The sequence below is a fragment of the Passer domesticus genome, chromosome 6 (assembly GCF_036417665.1).
Source record: "Passer domesticus isolate bPasDom1 chromosome 6, bPasDom1.hap1, whole genome shotgun sequence".
NCBI lineage: Eukaryota > Metazoa > Chordata > Aves > Passeriformes > Passeridae > Passer > Passer domesticus.
This window is the reverse complement of record NC_087479.1, coordinates 9852389-9874822: the sequence shown is the minus strand read 5'-3', so window position 1 is coordinate 9874822 and position 22434 is coordinate 9852389. Positions and strand designations below refer to the sequence as shown.

Below are 22434 nucleotides of genomic sequence, written 5' to 3'. Positions count from 1 at the left end.
CCCTAGGGATACCTTGGGAAGCAGATAAAAGCAAAAAAATCATCTTCTTGAGTTTTCCCTTGTGAGTGAAGTATTTAGCATCTTCATTCCATTTTAGAGTAAATGTGGATTGTCAGAAGCAGACAGTGGAGCCTGTGAAAATCTTATTTGGTGATTTACAAATGTCAAAGATGATCCCAAGTCGTTTTCTGTCCATCAGGGTAACAGAGGTAGGAATGTTATGTACAAGTAGGTCATATCTAATAATTAGTACCTAGATAGCTTAGCAGAGATTAGTACCTGACAAGCTTATGTTAAAAAATTGGGTACTGATAATGTTTTTAGTGCAGGGGTGTCTGTAAGAAGCATGGGGAATATTCTTGGTCTTATTTTTAGTAGTTCTTTGTTAAACAGTACTCACATGTTTGCACTTCACAAAATTGTGGGATTTTCTGGCAGTAAATGTTAGCTGGAAGTAGACGTAAAAGTAAAGAGGATTAATGGAAGAGGTTAAATACTTGTGTAAACTATAGAAATGGACCTATAAAACTTTATTTGGACCATTTACCTGGTTATTAACTGGCAGTTTTCTTCAGAAAATGCACGTATGAGAAATGAGATGAATTAATGGTAGTATATACTCATTCAGAAAAAATATTTCATACATACAAGTGTATTAGGGGGAAATTCTATGTATATACAAATATTTCTGAAATCTGAAGCTGACATTTTTAAATATTGTGTTAGCTATCATCTTCATTAGTATTGCTAATCATCTTCATTAGTATTGCTAGACTAATAGCAATATATATGCTGCTGAAATAGAAATAATAAAAACATTCAAACCACTGAGCTAGGGGGAGTGATCAGATAAAGTATTAAACCAGCTCTTGTTAGTAGTGGCATGTTTTGCAAGTGGAGAAAAGCATATTTTCCTCCTGTCAGCTAAATCTCTTGGATGAAAAATGCGAATGAATTTGATCAGACCCATTGCAATCATTTGGCTGTCTGCTACTTCTATTGTTATATATGAGCTTTAAGGATTGTAAGTTAAGTTTGTCTATTCAGACTTTTTTATCACAAGCATTCAATATAAACATTTCAAAAGATGACTTGCTTTATTTAATTAGCTTTAAATATGTGTCTGTTCTCCCCAGTTCTCTAATGTATGGCTCATCATAACAATGACACTGCTGATGTGCTGGCACACGTAGCTGACTGGTATTCTGTCACTAATAAAAATAGCTGCACCAAATCTGTGCACCTGTCTAGTCAACTGTCTTGTGTTTTCTATATGTTAACTTGGTTTAGCAAAATGAAACCAGTCCCTGTGTTTTAGTAATGCTTGTCTCAGAATCTGTTTAGATGAAAAGTGTGTTGCAGCAGTGCAGAAAATAAACGTTTTCCAAGAAAAATGAATTATGAGACAGAAATTCTTCACTACAGTGTTGCAGTGTTTGTGAACTGTTGTGTCAGGAGTGTTTTCATGTATTTTGCACAGATGTGGTTTGTATTTGATGCAGAAGAATAATGTGCAATTTGTTACTATCTAATTTTTATACTTGCAGGTAGTAGAAGTTGGACACTTCTGGGGTTACAGGACAGATGAAAAGAACACAGCTGTACTCCGGGCTCTGAGTGCTGAGATTGACTACCAGAACCTGATGGATTTAGCAGTGCCTCCATGTGTAGATGTGCTTTGTCTGGCACCATTCACTTATCTGGGAAAGAGAGGATACTACAGAGCTCACGTCCTGTATGTTCATGGGGATCTTGCTGAGGTAACGTGCTGTGTCATATTGAATTGGTAGCATGTAATTGGGTTAACAATCTTGGAGCTTTGCTGCCTGGTTTTTTTATTTATTTTTTCTACAAATCACTCTGGAATAGATTAATTTGTTTCTTTTCCAGAACACGGGGATTTTTAGTAATAAATTGAGAAGCTCTTGCAGATTGAAGTAAAATGAAAACTAAAACCTCCCGTGAATCAGAAAACATGGGGTTTTATTGAACGGTGTTTATGCTGCTTGAGCTCTATATCATCAACAAATTAATGTAGATATTTTGGCTCTTTGTGCTGATACGAGTAGTGAAAAGTAGTGTCCCAATTCAAGATTGGTATTGATTTTTCAGGCCAATTTGTTTTGGCGTTTTTAGGACAGATTTAAATTTTTTTTTAAGATTGGCTTTTGAATCCCTTTTATTTTTTAAGCTGTCTGGGAGTCACCACTATGGAGTTAATACTGAATATTGTCATGGTTGAAAGTGATGAAAAATGAGCAAATTGTGGTGCTAATCTCATCACTTTCTCAGTTGAATTTATAAATAGTCACTGAATACATGTTCACATTTGCTTAGCTAAAAGCAGTTGTTGGTAGTATCTCTCACTGAAGAAGTAAGGGTTACACAGATATTAGTGTGGGGAGAGAATTTAGGGTCTTTCAGAGAAACTTGTCTTTTCTAGATTTAGTGGGCTGTTTGCATTACAAGCAGATATTTATGCCAAGGGATCAGATAATAGATGTGATAAAATTTGATGTATTCTTTTTGACATGACTTCATTTGCATGCTTTCTAGACTTTGAATTTACTTCCATGTGACTTGATAAGATTTGTGTTGTACTACAATTTTTAAACTCAAGTCGTGACTTTTCTTGCCACTAAAGGTAGCACTTTTAAGGTTGTGCAGTCATTGCAGATACTCTTGATTCTTTTTCCAGGTTTTTTTTGTGGATTATGGCAATAGATCAGAAGTGCCTTTAAATAAATTAAAAGAGATTCCAAGATGTCTTCAGGGGCTTCCTTTCCAGGTAGGGGTGATGCTGTTGGCTGTGACTTGCTGGATATTTTTGTGTCTGGCCTGGCAAACAGGAGTGAACTTCAAGTCAGGATGCTTTTCAGAATAATACTTAAATAATACATATTTTGATGATGGAAGTACTTTCCAATCACCTTCACTAATAAAATTCCAGAGGTGTGTGTATTTACAGAGCAGAAATTCTTGTGTGTAATTGAACTATGTTGTATTTTGTAGAGAATTGCAGAGAAATTCTAATTTTGCAAAGCTGTGGGGTTTTTTCATGCTGCTTTGCTGTTCTCTGAACTGCTGGCTTTCCTGGGATCTTTTCAGACAGAATTCTCTTGATGATTAACATATGAGCATTATAGATCTAGTGATCTTTTGACACAAACTAGAGGGATTTTATAGCTAGTTTTTCAGATAAATAATTCTCTTGAGCTATATTTACAAATAAAGTACCTATACATTAATTGTAATTCAGTTTTTCAGTGCTCACTCAGGTATTTTTAAGCTAATGGAAGCAATTGTGTCATACTAATTGTATTTTCAGAAGTATTTAATGATGAAAATGAGACATGGACCAGCAGAAATAAGATTAGATCTTGACAGGGCTAATTTTGTTTGGTTTTCTCTAGTAATTGGTGTAAAAAATAATTTTGGCAAGAAGCATCCTTTTTTATATTTTCTGTACACATACTAAATGGAAACGTATTTCTGTTTCAGGCCTGATCTTTTAATGACCAGTTTTAATGACTGGCAAGAAAAAAACCCCAGGGTTTCTGCTGTAAATTCTTTCAAAGACATAATTACAGATAGTGATTGTGTGGACATGGGAACTTAATTATTCTTTCCAGCCAGGGACAGAAGAGCTGTAGTGGTCTTACCAAATTTTCTGTTAGCTTAGTTGAAAACAGTTGTAGACTAAAGTTTTTTCCAGAGAAGACATCTCTGTGCTCCTAAGATTTTATTGTGAATAGTGAACTGCTACCAAATTATCCTTTATGCACTGTTTGCTCTGATTCCTTAGCAACTATGTACTATATTGAAGAGATGTGAGCTGTCGTGTGGTGGAGCAGGAATTATGCCAGTAGCTTTACAGGAGCTGTAGGAGTTAACATAAGTTTTTGAGTGTCACCGTGCTATTTTCTGAGAAATCCTCTTTGCCCAGGATTCTTCTCCTGGGAAGCTGAGAAGCCTCAGAGTGTGTTTTGCTGCTTTGGAATGTGACTGGAGGTTGTTTATCCAATATATGAATTGTTTTTACTTAATGACCAACCACTGTCCAGCTGTGTCAGACTCTGAAGAGGAGTCACAAGTTTTTATTATCATTCTTGTTAAGCCTTCTGTCTCTATCCTTTCTCTATTCTTTAGTATAGTTTAGTATAGCATTCTTTAATATCATAATAGAATAAATTAGCCTTCTAAGAACATGGAGGTGGATTCAATCATTACTCTTTTGTCCTGGGGACCCCAGAAACTGCCACAGTTGAGAGTGTGAAATATTTCCTTGCTGGTTCTCTAGTCAGGCAAGCACTGTTCCAATGCTTCTGCTCTAGGCTTTAGAGTTCAAGATCTGCAAGATGTGTCCCTCTGCCAGATCCCTGGTGTGCGGGGAGCCGTGGAGCTGCAGTGCCAGCCAGAGATTTGCCTCTCTGGTGAGCGGCTGCACTCTGCTGGTGGAGGTTTATTCCCTGGTGCACGGCGTGCTGCACGTGGACGTGTTCCGGCACTCGGGCCGCCGGGGCCTGGTGAACATTCGGGACGTGCTCATCGAGGAGTGCCACGCTGAGCTGGCAGAGGAGTCACACGAGTCACAGGTAGGGCCTGACTGAGCTGCTGCTGCTGCTGGTCTTGCTCTGGTTTATGTCACTCCTGGCTGTCCTGAGAAGCTGAGCTGCAGCTTGACTGGTGGCAAGGTTAATACTTGAATAGGGCAGTGTATTTTTAGATGCGTGCGTAATGCAGATTGAGCTGTTGGCCAAAAGCTTTGCTGCTTTGAGACCCCTTCTGCAAAAGATGTTTTCTCGGAAATTATTTCCTCAATTGAACTGCTCCAGTCTTACTTCAAACTCTGAAAAACTGTAACTGATTCATAGTTTTAACTCTCTTCCTTTTTGGTATGTTATATCATCTGAAAGGTCATCAGAACATTGTTTTTTGTGTTTGTATGTGAGTATTTCTTTGTGTAGGCCTTTCTTGATAAAATTTTGAAGAAATAATTTTTCAAGGCTTTTAACATGTCCATTATTTTGTAGCAAAGCCATGATTTGCTCAAGGAATTATTTTTGGATGGAGCAAAGAAAGAAGAGCAAGTGCCCGTATCTGCAAGACAGGAAGAGAAATGTCTCATTGAAAGATTGTTGAACTGCTTTTCTGAAAAAAAATCTGATGCGCCAACCCATAAGGTAACTTGAGTGGTGGTTTTGGCCTGTCATCACATGAGCTTGCTTCTCCCATTGTTACAATGGAGATGAGGATGAAAGTACCATAAATAACAAAGCTCTATTTGATGCATTTCATTCACTCTTCTTTCTGTTGGTAGAAAGCCATAGTGTCACCACTGTTTCAGACTGGGCTGCTGCAGCTTTGAACAGAGTTCTGAAGTACAGCCTGAGAGCTAAGTGATCCTGCTCTTCTAATAAGGCAGCACCTGGAACTCAGGCAGAACAGAGATAAAACTGAACAGCTGAAGGCAATGTTTCCCTACGTAGTCTTCATTATATAGCAAAAGAGCAAGTTTACAACCCTATCAGTTTTTCAGAAAATCTAAACATGGTTTTTACTGTACACAGTGTTTGATTCTTCATCAGCTGGTGATGGGTGCATCAGTGAACACTCCAGTAACTGATGGTAATGATGCTTTGCCTCTGCCAGTGCCAAACTCAGAAATGTGTTTTGAGCTATCTAGTCATTACTAAATTGGAATATAAAACAGGAAGATGTATGTCCTATTCTGCATTGTGATTACTAGTTAGACCTCATATACATTCTGATTTTTTTTCCATTTCAGTTGTGACAAAATTTCAGGCTTTCAAGCACCTATTCATTCTCCATTTATCCACAGGAGTAATCCTCTTTAACTGCCCACTTCATAAAGTGAGATATTTTCAAGGTTAAAGACCTCATAATGTAAATAAAATTACCTGATTTTCTTCAGTGATCTGTGAAGTCTGAACTTTTGTTTTTAAGCAAGAGGAAAATCATGAATCTGCAGCACCTGTGAAAATAGATAATTTTAGTTAGGTGCCTCAACAAGTGAAGTTTGGTTTAGATGAGTGAAGTGGAAGTGCCATATTACCAATTTAGCAGCTCAGTATGTGCTGAAATGGGTTTGGCTTTAATTTATAAAGCATTTAGATTTGAAGAGATCCAGGTGCTGGCCAACTCTAATGTGTCTCTCTCCCTTTTTTTGAAGGTACCAGTTTTTGGTCCGTTCAGTCCTTACCAGTTGAAATGCTACAGTCTGACCAAAATATCCCAATTCAGGTATGAGAAGACTTTTATTGGGAAGTATAATCATGTTCTTATCTTTTATTTTCAATAAAAACTAGGCAAAGAACACCTAGTTACTCTTACAGATTTTTAAAGAATTTTTATTCATTGAAAAGACTGAAGGAGTGAAGCTTGAATTGCATTAATACACATGCTATTGCTTTTTAAAATCTTAGAGTAGTCTTGAAGTGCTTATTGTCTTACAGAGAGATTATTTATTAACTGTCATTTTAATCTGCTAACAGTAAGCAGCTGTTCTGTTGTTGTGAATTTAAAATATGTTTTTATTGACTTGTTTTTATGAGTTTCGGAGTTTTTTATTGTTGAAATATTTCTTCCCCAGAGATGTTTTCATACATAAGGACAGCATAAACTCCATTGTTGTCCATGATGGTGCAGAAGATCCCTTTCAGCAGCTCTTGGTCGCCACTGATGTATCAGTAAATGCATCTGGTAATGCCTAATAAAAACATTTTGATGGTTTCTCTAGATGGTTGGTTTTATATGAGTAGTTCTAGGAGTAAATGTGTCACTGGAGTTCTGTGTTACATCATTTTGAGGTGTCATTTTCATTAAATGCTCCTTAGAGTTATGTGAATTTTTTTTTTCTTTTCATGCCAGGGTGTGTGATTTTAGGTGAAACATCTTTGATGCCTCCTATTCATGGCCTGCTTGCACTCCTCAGTATGCTGTTTGCTCCTGCAATAGAACTCAGGTATTTGTGCATTTCAAAGTGGTGGTTCTTTTATTATTTTCTTTAGGATCCTCACAGATTTTTGACAGATATTATTTATTTGCTGTTAGCATTTTATGTATTCTCTTCCTGGTATTTTTTAATGAGTTTTAGTATAGTATGTAGGTAAAATAACTTGTTCATGTACTTAGGAATTGGTGCTGCAGTCTCCTCTGAAGATAAGGTGTTACAGCTCCTGACAGTTGTGCTGGGAGCCTGGGAAGATGGAATGGTAAACTGGGAGTGTTAAATCTACATGAGGAGAGGAACTTGCATAATTTCTTGGAAAAGCTGAGCTCTGGCAGTGGCATCACTGTTGTGTTTTCTTGAATTTCTGGTATTTGCAGACTTTCATTTCAAAATAGTGAAGCTTGCTTTCCTTTATTTTGCTTATGTATGATTTTTTGGTAAGTTTTGTGAGTATATGTTTTTATAACCAGAGATTCAGTTTTATATCATCACTGTATATTTTAAAAACCAGTATGACCGAGTGTGGATGCCTCTCAATTGTTTCAGCTTCTTTCAAACACATATCTTGCTTTGTGTGGCTTGGACAAATTCGTTTAAGTCTGTCTTCCTAAGAGTTTTGTTTCTTCATCTCTTGATGAGACTGTTTTCTTTCTTTCTCATGTAGAGTTGATAAAAGTGGGAAGTATTTTACTGGTGTTCTGTGTGGTTTGGGTTGGAGTCAGACATCTGGGACTCCACTGTTTCCAGCAAATGATATGGAGGTGACATTTGGTGTGCATTTTGGACTGGAAGACATAACAGAGGTAAAACTTGAGTAAGAATTTTCACTACAGTAGGAATTCAGTAGAAGTCAGTGCTTCTGAGCTTGTTACTCTTAGTGTTAATAGAAAAGCTGATTTGGACTGTTGGGTTTGGGTTTTTTGTAGTTGTGTTTGTTTGTTGGGCTTTTCTTTGGTTTTGTTTGTTTGGGTTTTTCAGTGTGCTCCCTTTTTATGATCTTGGATTTTTATCAGGAGCAGCAGTTGTCCCCTCCCTACACTTGGAACAAATAAGATACTATAGAATGTTACATACTTTTCAAAATATAATCATCAATTTTGCACTGGAAGTCAATGCTTACTAGTTTTGTTCTTGACTTTTACTGACAGGCAGAGCACTGCTGCTTTGCGGGCTTCAGTTTGATTTTACAGCTCTGGTAATTCATTTGTGTTGAGATGCATCTCAGAGCAGATCAGCCAAACAAACAATAAAGCCCCTGCATTCCTCATTACTGCCTTCTGCAGCTCAGAGAGTGAGGTCTGTCAGGACAGTGGCTGTGTTTGACATGTGCCTGGGACAGTGAAGGACGTGCCCTGGTTAGGTCTGTGTGCAAAGCAGATGCTTGGGGTGGTTCCTGAAGGTTTTCCAAGGACACAGTGGATATGCTGGTGCACACATCTGTGAGCTGTTATTTTCTGAAAGCACTGATTTGGGTGTGCTGGCTGTATTCATGATGCCTTAGCCAGAATGGTACCACCAAGCTGCTGTATATGTGAAAAATTACACAGAGAGACAGAGAGAAAATGCTTAAAACTTTCACAGAAGGAATTCTGCTTTGGAAAAAGTCCAGGCAAGTGGTATGTTTTATGGCATACCTGAATAACCTTAAATATTGTGATACCAGGTGGCTGAAATATTGACATCACTGACCACCAGAGGTCCAGCTGCAGGAAGTAGCATTTCTGAAACTTCAGCTGTTTTTACTTATGGAAATACTATTCCAGTTGAAGTTCAGTGATGTGGATGCCATGGCCACCTTCATGTCAGTGTAATATGATACAGACCTTGTGCTGGTTTATATTTTGTAACTGGTGTTTTACAGATAAACAGTCTGAGGACAGCCATGAATAAGCTGCTCTGTGAGCAAGCATTGCATTCTGGACAAGAGCAAGTGGCACAGCTGCAGGAGGATATTCGTCAGAAGCTTCTATGGTAATCATTTTGTAGAAATAAGATCTTCTGTTTCACAGTCTCAGCAAAATTGAGTGATTGCTTGAAGCATAGCTCAAGTTAGGCTTTGGAAGAATAATATATGCTCTCATTTAATGATGCATTTCATTTATTTTGTTTATTTATAAAGCAGTGTACTAAACAACCTTAGACTTCTTGTGGAAGCACTGGTTCTTCAGGGAAGCTAAATCACTTAAGAGCAGTAAAACCTAGACTGTAAAACCTGTTCTACAGGATATCAGCTCTTATGTATCCCAGAACAAAGCTAATGGAGTCCTATGGCATAACAGTGCAGAAAGAATTCTAAATCTTTCTTCCTCTGCATTGAATTTGAATCATGTATGCTGCTTTTCCTCCCTCAGCAGACCTGTGCAGAATAGGTGTTGGCCAAGTGAATTGGAAGTCCCAGGCAAATTTAGGAACTGAAGTAGGGCCACATGCCTTTTTGCCCTGCCAGCCTCCCTTCTTTTTGGAAGTGAAGCAGGTTGTGAAAGACCATTGTGATTCAGTGCAGCCAGCCTGAAGGATTTTTCAGCTTGTAGTTTGGGAGAAGGAGTGCAGCGATATATCCCAGAACAGCTCATTCTGTCTGGCCCTGCTGAGCATAACGTGAAAAATCTTCCTTTGTTTGTACACTCAGCATGAATTTTAGTGCTGTCTGTATCATCAGGAGAATTTTCTCATCCTGACCTGGCTCTCTACTAAACTATCTTCAAAAGAACTCTGGTCCAGAGGCCGCAACAAAACTTTTACCAGCTTAATCTCTAAGAAATAATACCTTTTTTTGCCAGTAGAGCTTTGCTGAAGTAACTGCATGATGAGTTAGGCAGTTCATTGTGCTGATAAATATCAGAACCCTGCTCTTACCCAGGGTTATCAGAATTATTATCAGAGCAGCTGTTCATGCTGATTTTTCAGGTGTTCCTTGGTTTTGAAAGTACCTGCTCTCTTATCTGTGAAAAAAACATATTAAATTGCCTTAAGTTGAAAGCAAACACCCATACTTCCTATTTCCAAAACTCCAAATAAAATTTGGGTGCATTCCATAGTAAATTAACAAGTCAGCCTTACCTTTTGAGGCACTAGAAATAAAATTAAAAGAGCACAATCAATGGAGAAGTCAAGGATAGGCAGACAGAGGCAAAGCCACGACCCCTGTCTGGAGGTGACTGTGACAGTAACAGCTCACGCTGGGACATCAACACTACACATTAAATTGAAGGCACTAAAATGTCACTGCTATTTGTTCAGACATGTGAATACCCGCTACAGTTTGGGCACCTATTTTGGGCTGATTGTTCAGACATCTCCAGCCAGCTGGGAGGGGAAGGGTCAGAGCTTGGCACAGGTCCTGGGCACTGACACGTTCCCAGCTCAGTCAGTGCTGACTGCCTGACTCGGTCACTCTCATCAGCCCCGGGCTTTTTGTCTGCAGGATTTTCTACCTTTCTGTGGTAGCCTTTTCTCTCCTAGGATTTTTGTACATTTATTGGTTGTCTTCCAAACATTCTACAGATAATTTTATTTAAATTTTTATATTATTTTTGTGTGTTTTTATTTGCAGTAGTAAACGGTCTGATTATTGTAATGATTTCTTCTTTTCCCTTGTGTAAAATCTTTCTTGGTTTTCAGTATTTTTTTTCCAATTGTACTTTCTGTGTTTTGGAAAAAAACATTTATTAATTCAATTACATAGGTAAAAATTTAGCCTGAGCAATATTTCATTACTGTTTTCCATTTTTCAAAAGCTAATTGTATTTACAACATGTCACCACTACTTATGACTAAAATCAGTTTTTGAAAAACACATCTAGACAGAATTAATTAATGTCTACTGCTGTTGTACTTTGCACAGCTTGAGGAAATAACTGGAGCAGACAGACAATCTATAGTAATTGAGTTGTCATGCAAAACAAAATACCCTAAAAATAGCTGTATTATACATTCTAGTGAGTAAGCATACATAAAATGTAAGGAATAAATTACAGTTGCAAATTCTAGTGCTTTGTGAAAAAAGAATCTCATTACGTTCTTTAGAAGAGCATACATTCTGATACCTGATACGTCCCTGTGAAAATTTCTATTTTGACTTATTGCACTGGATAGGCAAAGTACAGAGAAGTGAAAAATCAGACTAGATTAAGAGGGAAATTTAAGATTCCATTTAGCACAGACACCTTGTAAATACCTGGTTGTATCTCATATAAAAAATCCTTTTGTCTTTGTAATGAACCAAATACAATTGTATTTCTCAAGGCTGTATTTATGTAATTTCAGTTTAATCTGCAAATCAAAGCCTCGAGACATAATTGATCCTATCTGGTATGAGAAGCCATATGCATGGAATCAGGTAGGGGTATAAATTTTAAAGTTTTGTGGGGTGGGGTTTTTTTGGGGTTTTTTTTTTTGTTTGGTTTGATTTATTCATTTGTTTGTTTTTGGTTTTGTTTTTGGTGTTTTGTTTTGTTTTTGTGGTTTTTTTGTTGGTTGGTTAGTTTTTGAGTACTCCAGTACAGTTAATTAAGAGTGTTGAAAGGGTTATTAAATTTGAAAATACCGAAAGCACTGTAGGGTTAAATTTAAAGCATAAGAACCTTTATTTATGTAATCACTTATGGCTGTTTATACCTTGTTTTTGTAGAGTCTGTTTAGTTGTTGGGTGGTTTGGTTTTTTTTATTTTTGTGTATGTAAATATTTAGTATTTTTAAACAGAACTCTCCATGGTTTTAAGGTGAGAAGATTGTTTAACTTCACATTTGTGGGAAGCTAAAATTTTCTGGTTTTCCTATTAAGCAGCTGTAGCTACATTTTCCTGAATGCAGTGCATTTTAGTTTTGTTTTGGGTTGCTGTGGTTTGAGGTGGCTTTTCCTTTCTAGGCAGACAGGTGGCTTGTTTTAGAACAAATGTGGTGTGGTCAGGCAGGAGGGCAGTTTTCTCAAGACCCAGGAGGGTTTCATGAGAAAACTCTCCTAGCTTCCTACTCTGTTAGAAATCTCACCTTTCTTTCTGTAAGGGCCTCTGCAGGCCACTGGATTTCCTGGAGAACAAGTAGAGTTTCTTAATTAAAAAGGGGGTGAGGAATTAGTAAGTGCAGGAGTAAAAGTGCTACACACACCCTGCCTGTGCCTCTCCCACCCTGCAGCCCATTAAGGAGGGGTTTAGGTCACCCTTGAAAAGAGGGACAACAGAGAACAAACCAAGGGCACTTATTTCTAAAAGGCATGTTTTTAGAGTGTGTTGTGATATACTGCCTTAGGCCAAAGTGTTTCTAATTTTCATATTTCAAATTCAGTTATCCTTGGATTTATGAAGATAATATACTCATTTCTGCTGGTATTTATCTTTTAAAATAAGCTAATGTGTAGGCCTTGCATCAGGATTTTCTCCACTGCATCTGAAGAATCCCAGGACATCTTAGATCATAAAATACTGCCTGTAATGCATTGGAATTGATTGTGGAATAGTGTTCTAAAATCATGGCAAACCATGAGATGAAGCATTTTGTAGCCTTGGCTCTTCTGTTGCAGTGTGTGCATGGAACTGAAATTCCTGTGTGATTTAAAACTCGGAACTCTTGAAGACTTTTTCTTGTTAATTTTTTTTCTTATTTAATTTCTCAAATTAAATAGAAAAGCATAAAAAAACAGTAGAAAAACATGAAGAATGCTTTCTGACTTTCATCTTGCTTCTTTTGGCTAGGTGGATTCTCAGTGTATTATTGACGAGTCTGAAATGCAGCATGAAAGAGGAAATCTTGTTTACCAGCTCCACAAGCTTGTTTTGTTGAATGATTAAGTATTTCTAGAAGTCTTTCAGAGGATGAGGTATTATTAGTCTCAAAATTAGTTGTCTTGTATGCATGTTTTGCAAGACTGTTCCTTAATGTGAGCACAAGTGTACTTAAATAGAGTTTGGAAAATGTTCCTGTGTTTCTGAAAAAGCTGAGGTTTGCTAGCCTAGAGAAGACAAGTTCAGTCATAAAAGAAACTGATGTAAATCAGGATGCAATTTTCTTTTTAATAGTACTTCCAAACAGGTTTATCAAAAGGTACTCAAAAGATTAAGCAAATCTAGGCTTAGTTGTTCATTTTCTGTCTAAAAACTCATAAATTAAGGGGTGTTACTTTTTTTTTGTCCGTAATTGCAAGTTGCATTTTCCTGTTTTCTTTTTTATTAGTTCTTAAAAAAAAATATGCAACAGAGGAAATTGGGGTTTTCCTTAACCAAGAAATAGAATTCAGAAGAAACTGATGATCTAAATTATGCTCTGATCCAAACTATATCTTCATTTACTGGATACCATTTTTTTGTTAATTTTTTTGTATAGCAAAACATAACATGATTTATTTTCCTGTATGGCAGAAGAATGCTTTTGAATTACTGATTTATGGCACTTTGTTTCATCCTTTCAACTTACTTTTACCTGGGAGATCTTTAGCCCTAAAAATGAGGTCAGTGGTTTCAGAATAAAATGCAGAAATTAAATAAAATGTTTTTGTCTCTTCCTTTGTGTGGTCATGCTTAATAAAAACTAAATTTAATTATTAAAGGTATGTGATTGCAGTAATGAAATACATCAGTACAGAAACAGTATATGGAAGAGTATTCATTTTCACTGTTCACTCAGTGATTTGAAGGTTATGTAACAGCCAGTTATCCTCTGAAGGCTAGAGAATCACTAGTCACCATAAAATGTGGCAGATTTTTGGAAAATAAGGGGATGCTCAGGATAAGAGGTTATTTTAAGCTATAATTAAACAGAGGGGTGACTGTCTAGCAGGCAATTTCAGTGGTTTATTAGAGTATTACTTTCTTAGACCCATTTTAGTGATCCTTGGGAATTAGAATTTTAGTGAAAGAGGTCTCACAGAAAAATTGCATCTCAAGTGGGTTAGACAAGAGTGCTTCTCAGCCAAGTGTTGTACATCAATTAAGTGTTCCTGTTAAACACCTTCAGGGGCAAGTGGAACAGGCAGGATTTCAAATCTTGCTTTTATCTATTAACGATGGGAGTTTCCGTAGGAAAAGGAAACTTGGCAGCACACAAAGGCATGAGAAAAATAAAGGAATTCATTCCACATAAGCAACAGGCAAATTATTTTTTTTTAATTTAAAGCTCTGTTTCTCCCATGTATGGGTCTGTGTGTGTGACTGTGCTGCCACCAGGTGGGGGCTGCTGTGATTCAGGACAGAGCAGCCCTGAAGGAAGCTCAGCATCCTTCAAGTCAGCCTTGCTGGGTGATGTTTATTGGCAGATGGATATATACAGTACTAACATTTAAAAAGGAGCTGCTGTATTTTATTGTTTGATTTAGGCTTCAACAGCATTGCAAAGTCACTTGAACAAGTTTAAGGATTTCCTCTCAAAAGGTAATAGTATGTCATACTGGAGAAAGAAGTATTGTAAAGTAGCAGCATCGTTGTGGCTGTGAACCTGATCCCACTCAGATTTGTGCCTTTTGGGGGCTGCTTCCATAAGAAAAAAGGCCACGACTGCTTGTCAAGATTTGCTTTATCACCAGGTGCTCACCAGCATTGAGCAGAATGAGACTTCAGTTACCATAATTTACTGTATTTCTTCATTGAGCTTAAGGTGGAAATACTTAAACCTATAAATTACCAGATTAATGCTCTTAAATTCCTCCAATAGTAATGATTAAGTGACAAACTCTACTGACAGGTGAATCTGAAACAATGTGCACTGACTATTACTTATAATTCCCTCCACAGGTGCAATGATACCTGATAGCAGTTTTAAATCAAAAGGAGATTTTTTGCCATTTCCATGTAATTAATTTTGGAATTTACTGCCATGGGCTCTGGTGGAAACAAATATTTAAACAAATAAAAGAATTAACTGGAACTGCAAGGAAGGCAGATGCTTTAATAACTGTTAAAATTTAGGAACTTGAACTCCTTATCTTACTGAATTCTAGAACCTCAGAAAATATAATGAAAGAATGTTTATTTTTGTCCTTGCCAAAGTGTTTCCTTATGACAGGTGGAAAATATTGTTACAGAATATTTTTCAGAGAAGGTCACCTGTGGTTCCTTAACTGATTCTTGGTAGTGCTGCAGAGCACTTGCTCTCTTCTTCCAGGAGAATCACCTTGTCAGGATGTGTCAGCAAAAGGGAAAAGGATATAATACAGTTGGGATTTTCACAATTCCTTCCCCAAAAGTGTGTGTGTAGGGATTAGGGTGCTTTCAATGAACCCTGCTGAGCCTCTGGCCACTTGCCCTGTGGTTGCCGTGCTCTCTGCAGGGAGTGCAAGCGGGGAAATCAGGGTGAGAGTGCATGTCAGTGTGAAGTGATCCATTTCCAGAGAAAACACAACTGTCCTCCTTTAGCTGGGTGGAATTTTAGGAGGTACAGATGCGTGCATGTAGATACTGCTTTGACCTTTCCTAGCAGTGTTGTGCTGTTTTTGAGCTACCTGTTCTGGAACCTTACCCCAATGCATTTTACAGTGCAAAGAGAATTGAATTACCAGGAAAAGGAAGGCCAGAGCTGGAATTTGAGTAATGAAGGGATGGTGACGTTATAGGCCACAGTGACTGCAGTCTCAACAGGTTAAATTCAATGCCAGACTACATGGAGGTGTTAGAAAAACAGCCACATGAATCAGGATAAATTATGGATCATGGTTTAAACTGGGATACAGGTGTTGGCATAGACTGTGCAGGAGTTACACTGATCTTGCCAAGTTGTTGGCATTTTTGTCAAGGACAAGAGTAAAACAGAGCAGGGTTTATCTACCTAGAAAGGGATAGAACTGAACAGAAAAATTAAAAACTCACCATCAGTGTATAGTTTGATTTGGAGTTTCTTTCTGTAGAAGAACCTTGAGAAAAGCAGATGAAACTCCAAAGAGGTAAATAAATTAAAGAAGCCTGAGGCAAAGATGAGATATACATTAATCCTCCAAAGGATAGTTGAGAGAAGAGGCAAGCTCTGAGCTGATCTGGTGAGTCTGTAGGAAGATAAATTGCTCTTTTCTTAGTCACTGAGCTACATGGGTAGGTGTATTTGTCATCCCTGTCTGATGCTCCTATATTTAGCTTTCACTCAAGCTCCAGGAGTGTCTGTCTAATCTCCCAGATCTATGACTTAAATGCCTTGGGGAACAGAGGTGACTGTTCCCTCTGCTGAGAGAGCTGCAGGATGAGGACAGGACCTTCCTAGAGATCCCCCTTCAAGGGAGGGGAGTCACCCCCTTAGCATGGCTGTGAGTGATGGGGAAATCCTGGCAGTTGTTTCTTGGCACATGGATGAGTTTGTGGATGTTTCTTGATCCCAAGGCAAGGGGCCAGAGGGCTGAGCTTGGGTGCTGGTGCTCAGTGAGGGGTTACTGATGCTCACTGCTGGCTCTGCCATCAGACTGGTGAGAGGGCAGGGGGTTGAGGTGAGCTGCACACACCATGAGCTGTCCTGAGGGGTCATGGCTTCACTGCTTCACCCCTGCAATTCCCTCCCTCACAGGGAGGCACCCTTGGGAAAGAAGGAAGTGGGGTTGCTCCTTGGTTCAGGGGAAGGAGGGAGGTGAAGTGTGTGGTTGAAATGCTGGCATTCGTTTCATTCTGTGCTCCAAAAAGTGCAGAGGCTGCTTTTTCCTCTGAAAAACTGTAATCAAAATTTCTTCACTCATGGTGAGATGAGTTCATGACTTTGTCACATCATGCTTATGAAACTTGTTTTCTCTCTGGGCCACTCAGGGTGGTGGTTTTTTCTTTGCCCCTCCTGTATTTGTTCTTCATGCCATGTGGAGAACCATGGAGGAGTTTTAAGTATTTCTCTTTTCTCGTTTTGTTTTCTTCCTACACAGAGCATACAGCACCCAGGGGTGCCTTTCTCCATCTGCTTGAAGAAGGAAGGGTACAGCTGTTGGCAGTATTTCAACATTTACAAAGCTAGCTCTTCTCTTTTGGTCTGTTAATAGCAAAAATCTAGGGTGTATAATCAGGACCAGCACAGAGGATACATATGTATCTGGGGTTTTCTTCATCTGTCTTTAATAAGGACAGAAAGGCCACATTAAAAGACAGGAAAGTAGATAAGATTTTATTAAAATTCTTGATACAGACAGTATCTTCCACATATTTCAAGAGATCACAGAACATAGCTGCAGGGAGTTCCTCTCCAGTTGAAGATGTTAGCTCTGTCTTGAACTTTCACTTGGTCTTGACAACGGTTGTGCAAACACCCTCCTCCTGCCCAACTGCCAGGTAAGATGGGAATTGAACAGACACACTTTATATCTGATTATTTTACATGTTCTCTAAGGAATAGATACTGCTTGAATTTTATTTATGAAGGAGAAGGAGGTAGAAAATGCTCTGGGAAAAACACGGGGATTGCTGTTGATGGCAATTCCTAAAATTGGAGTGGTTTCTGAAGCTAATGCATTTGTAGTGATGCTCCATAGGATGTCGGTGCTGCAGGACGAGGAAGGGAAGCACAGTCTGTGGTATCTTGGGAGCTTCCAGAGGGTATGTGAGTGCTTCTGGAAGGAACATTTCATATTTCAAATGGATGCTTTCAGCTGAAGGACAGAGACAACAGCAGAGCAATCCATCTAGATAGAGATGGGTGTGCAGTAACAATGTTGTAAAGCATCATGTCCCAGACTGGAATCAGAAGGGAGAAGACTTCTTTCTTGTATACTTCTGCTGTGCTTATGTGTGAAAAAACATTTCCTCATGTTATTATCTTTATTTTCATATTAAAATGCAAATTGTTGTCTTAATTTTACTGCAGCCAGTTTTCAAGTTACTCTTTTTCAATTTATTTGAACTGAGACAGTTCTTAAATTTTTCCCTCTTTCTCTGCCATAACAATATAGTCTCATGTGATTATTTGACAATTATAAATACAATTACATTTAATTTAGCTCTTCTAGGGCAGTTTCACACAGCTCCTGTATTTATTTCATGCAAGTATTGACCTACAGTCAGCTTGAGTTGGCTCCCTTTTGATGAAAGCTTTCCCAGGTCAGGATTATTTCAATAACTAGTTTTAATATAATCTGAACTAGTTTTTGTCTGAAGTAATTGAAAAAACTACCACAAAGTTTTTTGAAACATGGGAAGATAATGATTTAGGGCCACATTACCTACTCCAAAAAGCAGTTAAATGTCTATAGTTGGCAATAAAATACTTATATAAATTTTTCTTTACAGTCTCTCTAAACACAAGAAGGATTACCTGTGCAATCCCACCATATGCATTACTGTTTGATGCATGTAATGTGATCTGATAGTAGCAGACTTGGTCAGAATGGTCAAGTATTTGAGGTACTGGACATGGTCTTCAGTTATCTTGTTCTTTTTTATTTAGTGATGGAGATTAAAAGGAGATGTTCTACATTTTAGCTTTTTGTGGATTAGTGGTTTATAGGATTGGATAAAAAGGAACCTTTGGGCTGGAGAGGCTTTTGGCACTAGTGGGCATTTACAGAAAAATTACCTTTGGCTTGTTCGGTTTTCTCGTGGATATTCAAAGAATGTTAGAGGCTGAGGGAAATTTGTCTATGACTACACTACAAAGGTGGCTGCCATGTGATTTTCTATCATTTAGTGTCAGGAAAAATTGATGTGAGGTAGGAGAGAACTTGAAATTAGCAATTCTGCTTTTATTGCAGTTCGTAGGAAGGTTCTTATCATTCCCTTGGATATAGCAAAGAAGCCACATTTGACAATGCACACCTTCTGTTTCAGAGAATTTGTGAGATACAAGATGGTTTAAAAATTACTTGCTAAACAAGCGAGGAGATCTCAGAGCAGCAAAACAACTTTCTGGCTCCCTGCTTCTTCATAGTTCTTAACAGCTTGGTGTGATGGCTGTCATATTGTTCTAATAATTGTTATTGTAACTTAAGCTCAGCCAGTACATTGAGTTATTTAGGTTGGTATTTTGACTGAGTTTGAACAGCATGCAGAATTGATGAGCTAAGAAACTCATGAACCAGCATGATGAACACCACACAGGGAAGAATAAAAAGTGTGATTAAGACAGCTATGAATAGAAGAAAAGGAACACTGCCTCCCAGTCTGTTCATTGGGTGTGATTTCCCCAGAGCAGGGAGGAAGAACATCAGCAAGGTGAGATCATTGTGCCCAAGGGCACAGCAGCCAGTTAGTTGTGGAGTTGATGAGTGAATTGTGAGCTAAGCAGGCTGCAGAACCAAGGAAAGAGGCCAGGAGCTACAGCATTCTTATTTTTTGGGGGAGTGGTGTTGAATAAAAGACAATCCCAAAAATCATCCAGGTGGGGTCAGCACCGGTGGGTCAGTGATGTAGACCTGAGTGGATGGAAACTCTTCCCCTGTGGAGAGCAGTGTCTACTCCAAACCACCTCACTGCAGGTAAGTTTGCTAGTGCAGCTTGGCCAACAGACTGCTAGGAAAACTCTAAGAAATATATTTCTGACCTGCTGTTCAAAATCTATTGCAAGTTTCACACATGTGGACCTTCCTCTTGGGCTAGAAGTACTGCAGGTGCACTGTTTTGACTCATCAGTCTGCAGGTTTCTGTCCTCCACCCTTGCTTCCTGTTGATAAGCTGGTGTGTGGCTCACAGCAGTCTTGTTTCCTACTTGTATGCCAGGATGGGTTTTATAAGTTTTGTTTCATTTTCTAAAGCCTTAAACTGTATTCCAAGTTTATCTTGCCTGCAGTCTCCATGTGGCCTGAGGCTCCTGCGCTTTGGTGCTCATGTACACTGCCTTCTTCCAGTGGTGTTTTCCCTTGGTGCCAGATCACTTCTCTTACTTTGCCTGAGGCCATCCTCAGCCTGCCCTTGCCAGTGCCTACAGCCTGGTGTCACACTGTGCTCCTGAGCACCGGGTGCAGGGTCTGTTGCCAGCTCACACCCCAGAGGTGAAGGAGAGGTGACTGGAAATTTCTCCTTGCTGAGTCACTTCACTGCTGCTCTTGGCTTGCCTGGTCTGCAGTGGCATGTTTTGTTTCATCTCAATGGCATGTTTTGTGTCATGGGTGGTTTCTCTAGAGCTACAATTCCAAGGCTGAGATGGGATCATTTTTTGGTCACATGGTCACAAGGCCTCCACAACCAACACAGCCAGCTTTGAGATGTGATTTCCCTGTTCCAGAATGGTCATCAGGGCTGCACAGTGCCCAACCCTCAGTTTCCTGGCAGAACTAGAAAATGGCAAGGATTAACAATCTGAAGCCTGAAGAAAAGCAGGGGTGGCCAGCCTCTCTTGTGAAATGGCCCATCTCCTAATTCTGGTACCACTTCATGTCCTGTTAGCATTTGTCTCAGCATTTGCACTGGTGTTTCAGCAATTGAATGTTTCTGTGAAATTTGACACCTGTGTCAGAAATGCAATTTCAGTGGATTCACTGCCTCCTTTTAACACAGAAATACCTCCATGCCATTGCCATCTCTGAGATGGCTGAGAAACTTTTGGCACAGCATGAACTCTCACCTGTATTCTCTGCCAGCAGATCAAACCAGAAGAACTAGAAAAACCCCTAAAATCAAACAAAAACATAAGTACTTTTTTAGCTCATGGTCAGCTGTTCTGCATGCTGGATGTGCACCATGCCTGTCAGGAAACTCTGATTGTTATTACATTATTATTATTAACCACTAATTACTAAACTAATTTTTTGCAACTAGATATCTGTCTTCTAGGTAACTGAATTCAGTAAAAAGATTAATCTTTCCTCTGAGGCATGTAACTGCCAAAAAAAAAAAATTACAAATTAGCCATTTTAGTTGAGTGTATCAAGTAAAATGTTGCTTGGCTATCTTTCCAGTCCAAAGACCTAATATCTTGATTAGATATTAACACTGCTCTCTCCTCACCACTGAGCCAGTTGCATAGTCAGAGAAGGCTGGCAGGTTGATCAAGTGTGATAAATCAGTGGTGACTATTCCTGACTTCCTGTTTGACCTTCGTATGGAAATAGCTTCCAAATCTATTTGTTCCACTACCTCCAGGGACTGAGGTGAGGCTGACCAGCCTCTAGTTTTCCATCTCCTCATCCTTCTTCCTATTCTTGAAGCTAGAAGTGACATTTGCTTTCTTCCTCTCCTCTGATTGCCATAACCTTTCAAAGGTTATCAAGTGTCCTCAAATTCCACCAACCGCTTCCCTCAGCTCTTGTGAGTGCCACCCATCAGGTTCCAGGGATTTGTCAGGGTCTGGTTTATTTAAATATTCCCTAACCTGATCCTTCTCCAGTGACAGGAAGTCTTCATTGCCTTGCATCCTACCATGGCCTCAAGTGCCTGGGATTCCTAAAGGCAAATACAACCAGTAAAGACTGAGACCAAGGCGGCATTGTCAGCCTTCCCATGTCCTTTGTCACCAAGTGTCCTGCCTTGGCCCCGCCTTTTCCCTAGCCACCCTTTGGCTGCTTATTTACCTTAGAAACCTTTCTTGTTGAACCTTCATATCCCTCTGTAAATTCAATTTCAGGTGGGCCTTGCCTTTCATAACAACATACCTGCATATTCTGACTATCTCTAAATTCCTCCTGGGACACCTGTCCTTTCTTCCACCTCTTGAACACTTTTTATGCTTAATTCTTACCTGGACTTCCTTGTTCATCCATGCAGGCCTCCTACCTCTGCTTGATCTCTTCCTTGTTGGAAGGGACAGTTTTTGAGATCAGAGAAGGTGATCCTCAAAAATGGGTGAAAAAATACATGGAGGTTTCTTAAGAGGTTCATTATTTTTGATGGATGATCTAGCTAGGCAGTCACCTCAGCTGTTGTGAAAAAACGTAAGTAACAGTTCACCAGTTTCCAGAATGCATGCAGGAAGACTGTGTGTTGGACTTGATTTTGAGATAGCAGCTAGTTGTGAGAGATCTCACAATTGGTCACACACAACAGTGTTTTCCTTTCTCAAGATCAAACAAATTCCATAAATCCTGGAGAAGACTTGTTTTAGAGAAACAAGAGGGAAGATTTTGGTTTTAGAGAAGAGGGTCTCACCTCTGGTTAGCAAGCTGCAGCTTTGCTGTAGTTTCTCCAAGACAGTTCTGTTCATTCAGTCAGTTCTGTGTGACTCTTTAAGAGCCCTTTGTCTCACCCAGTCCTCACTCTGGGCATGTCAGAGTTCAGCAGCAGGAGGTGGTCACTGTAAATAAGCCTGGGACACCTGACCAGAGGTCAAGCAAGGCAGAGCCTGCTGGGACTGCTCTCTCTGTGGCCCATCAAGTCACCATCCCTTCATTACTCAAATTCCAGCTCTGGCCTTCCTTTTCCTGGTAATTCTTTGCACTCTAAACAAAAGCTCTTGTAAAATCTACGGGCAAGTTTTGGAATAGATCCAACAGCAACACAACACTGCTAGGAAAGGTCAAAGCAGTATCTACATGCACTCATCTGTACCTCCTGAAATTCCACCCAGCTCAAGGAGGACAGTTGTGTTTTCTCTGGAAATGGATCACTTCACACTGACATGCACTCTCACCCTGATTTCCCCGCTTGCAC

General features: G+C 39.1%; 1 protein-coding gene across 3 annotated transcripts in view; it reads left to right on the top strand.

Moving 5' to 3' along the window:
* TDRD9 (tudor domain containing 9) overlaps positions 1-13469 on the top strand; it is a 68975-nt gene extending 55506 nt beyond the window's left edge. For all 3 annotated transcript variants that reach the window (XM_064423202.1, XM_064423204.1, XM_064423201.1), the window contains exons 25-36: positions 98-209; positions 1548-1760; positions 2699-2788; positions 4335-4595; positions 5034-5183; positions 6194-6264; positions 6614-6723; positions 6892-6985; positions 7638-7776; positions 8835-8944; positions 11240-11312; positions 12664-13469. In XM_064423202.1, coding sequence (XP_064279272.1) covers positions 98-209; positions 1548-1760; positions 2699-2788; positions 4335-4595; positions 5034-5183; positions 6194-6264; positions 6614-6723; positions 6892-6985; positions 7638-7776; positions 8835-8944; positions 11240-11312; positions 12664-12759 — 1519 coding nt within the window. In that variant the 3' untranslated portion in view covers positions 12760-13469. The remainder of the gene's footprint in view (positions 1-97; positions 210-1547; positions 1761-2698; positions 2789-4334; positions 4596-5033; positions 5184-6193; positions 6265-6613; positions 6724-6891; positions 6986-7637; positions 7777-8834; positions 8945-11239; positions 11313-12663) is intronic.
* Positions 13470-22434: the final 8965 nt, after the last annotated feature.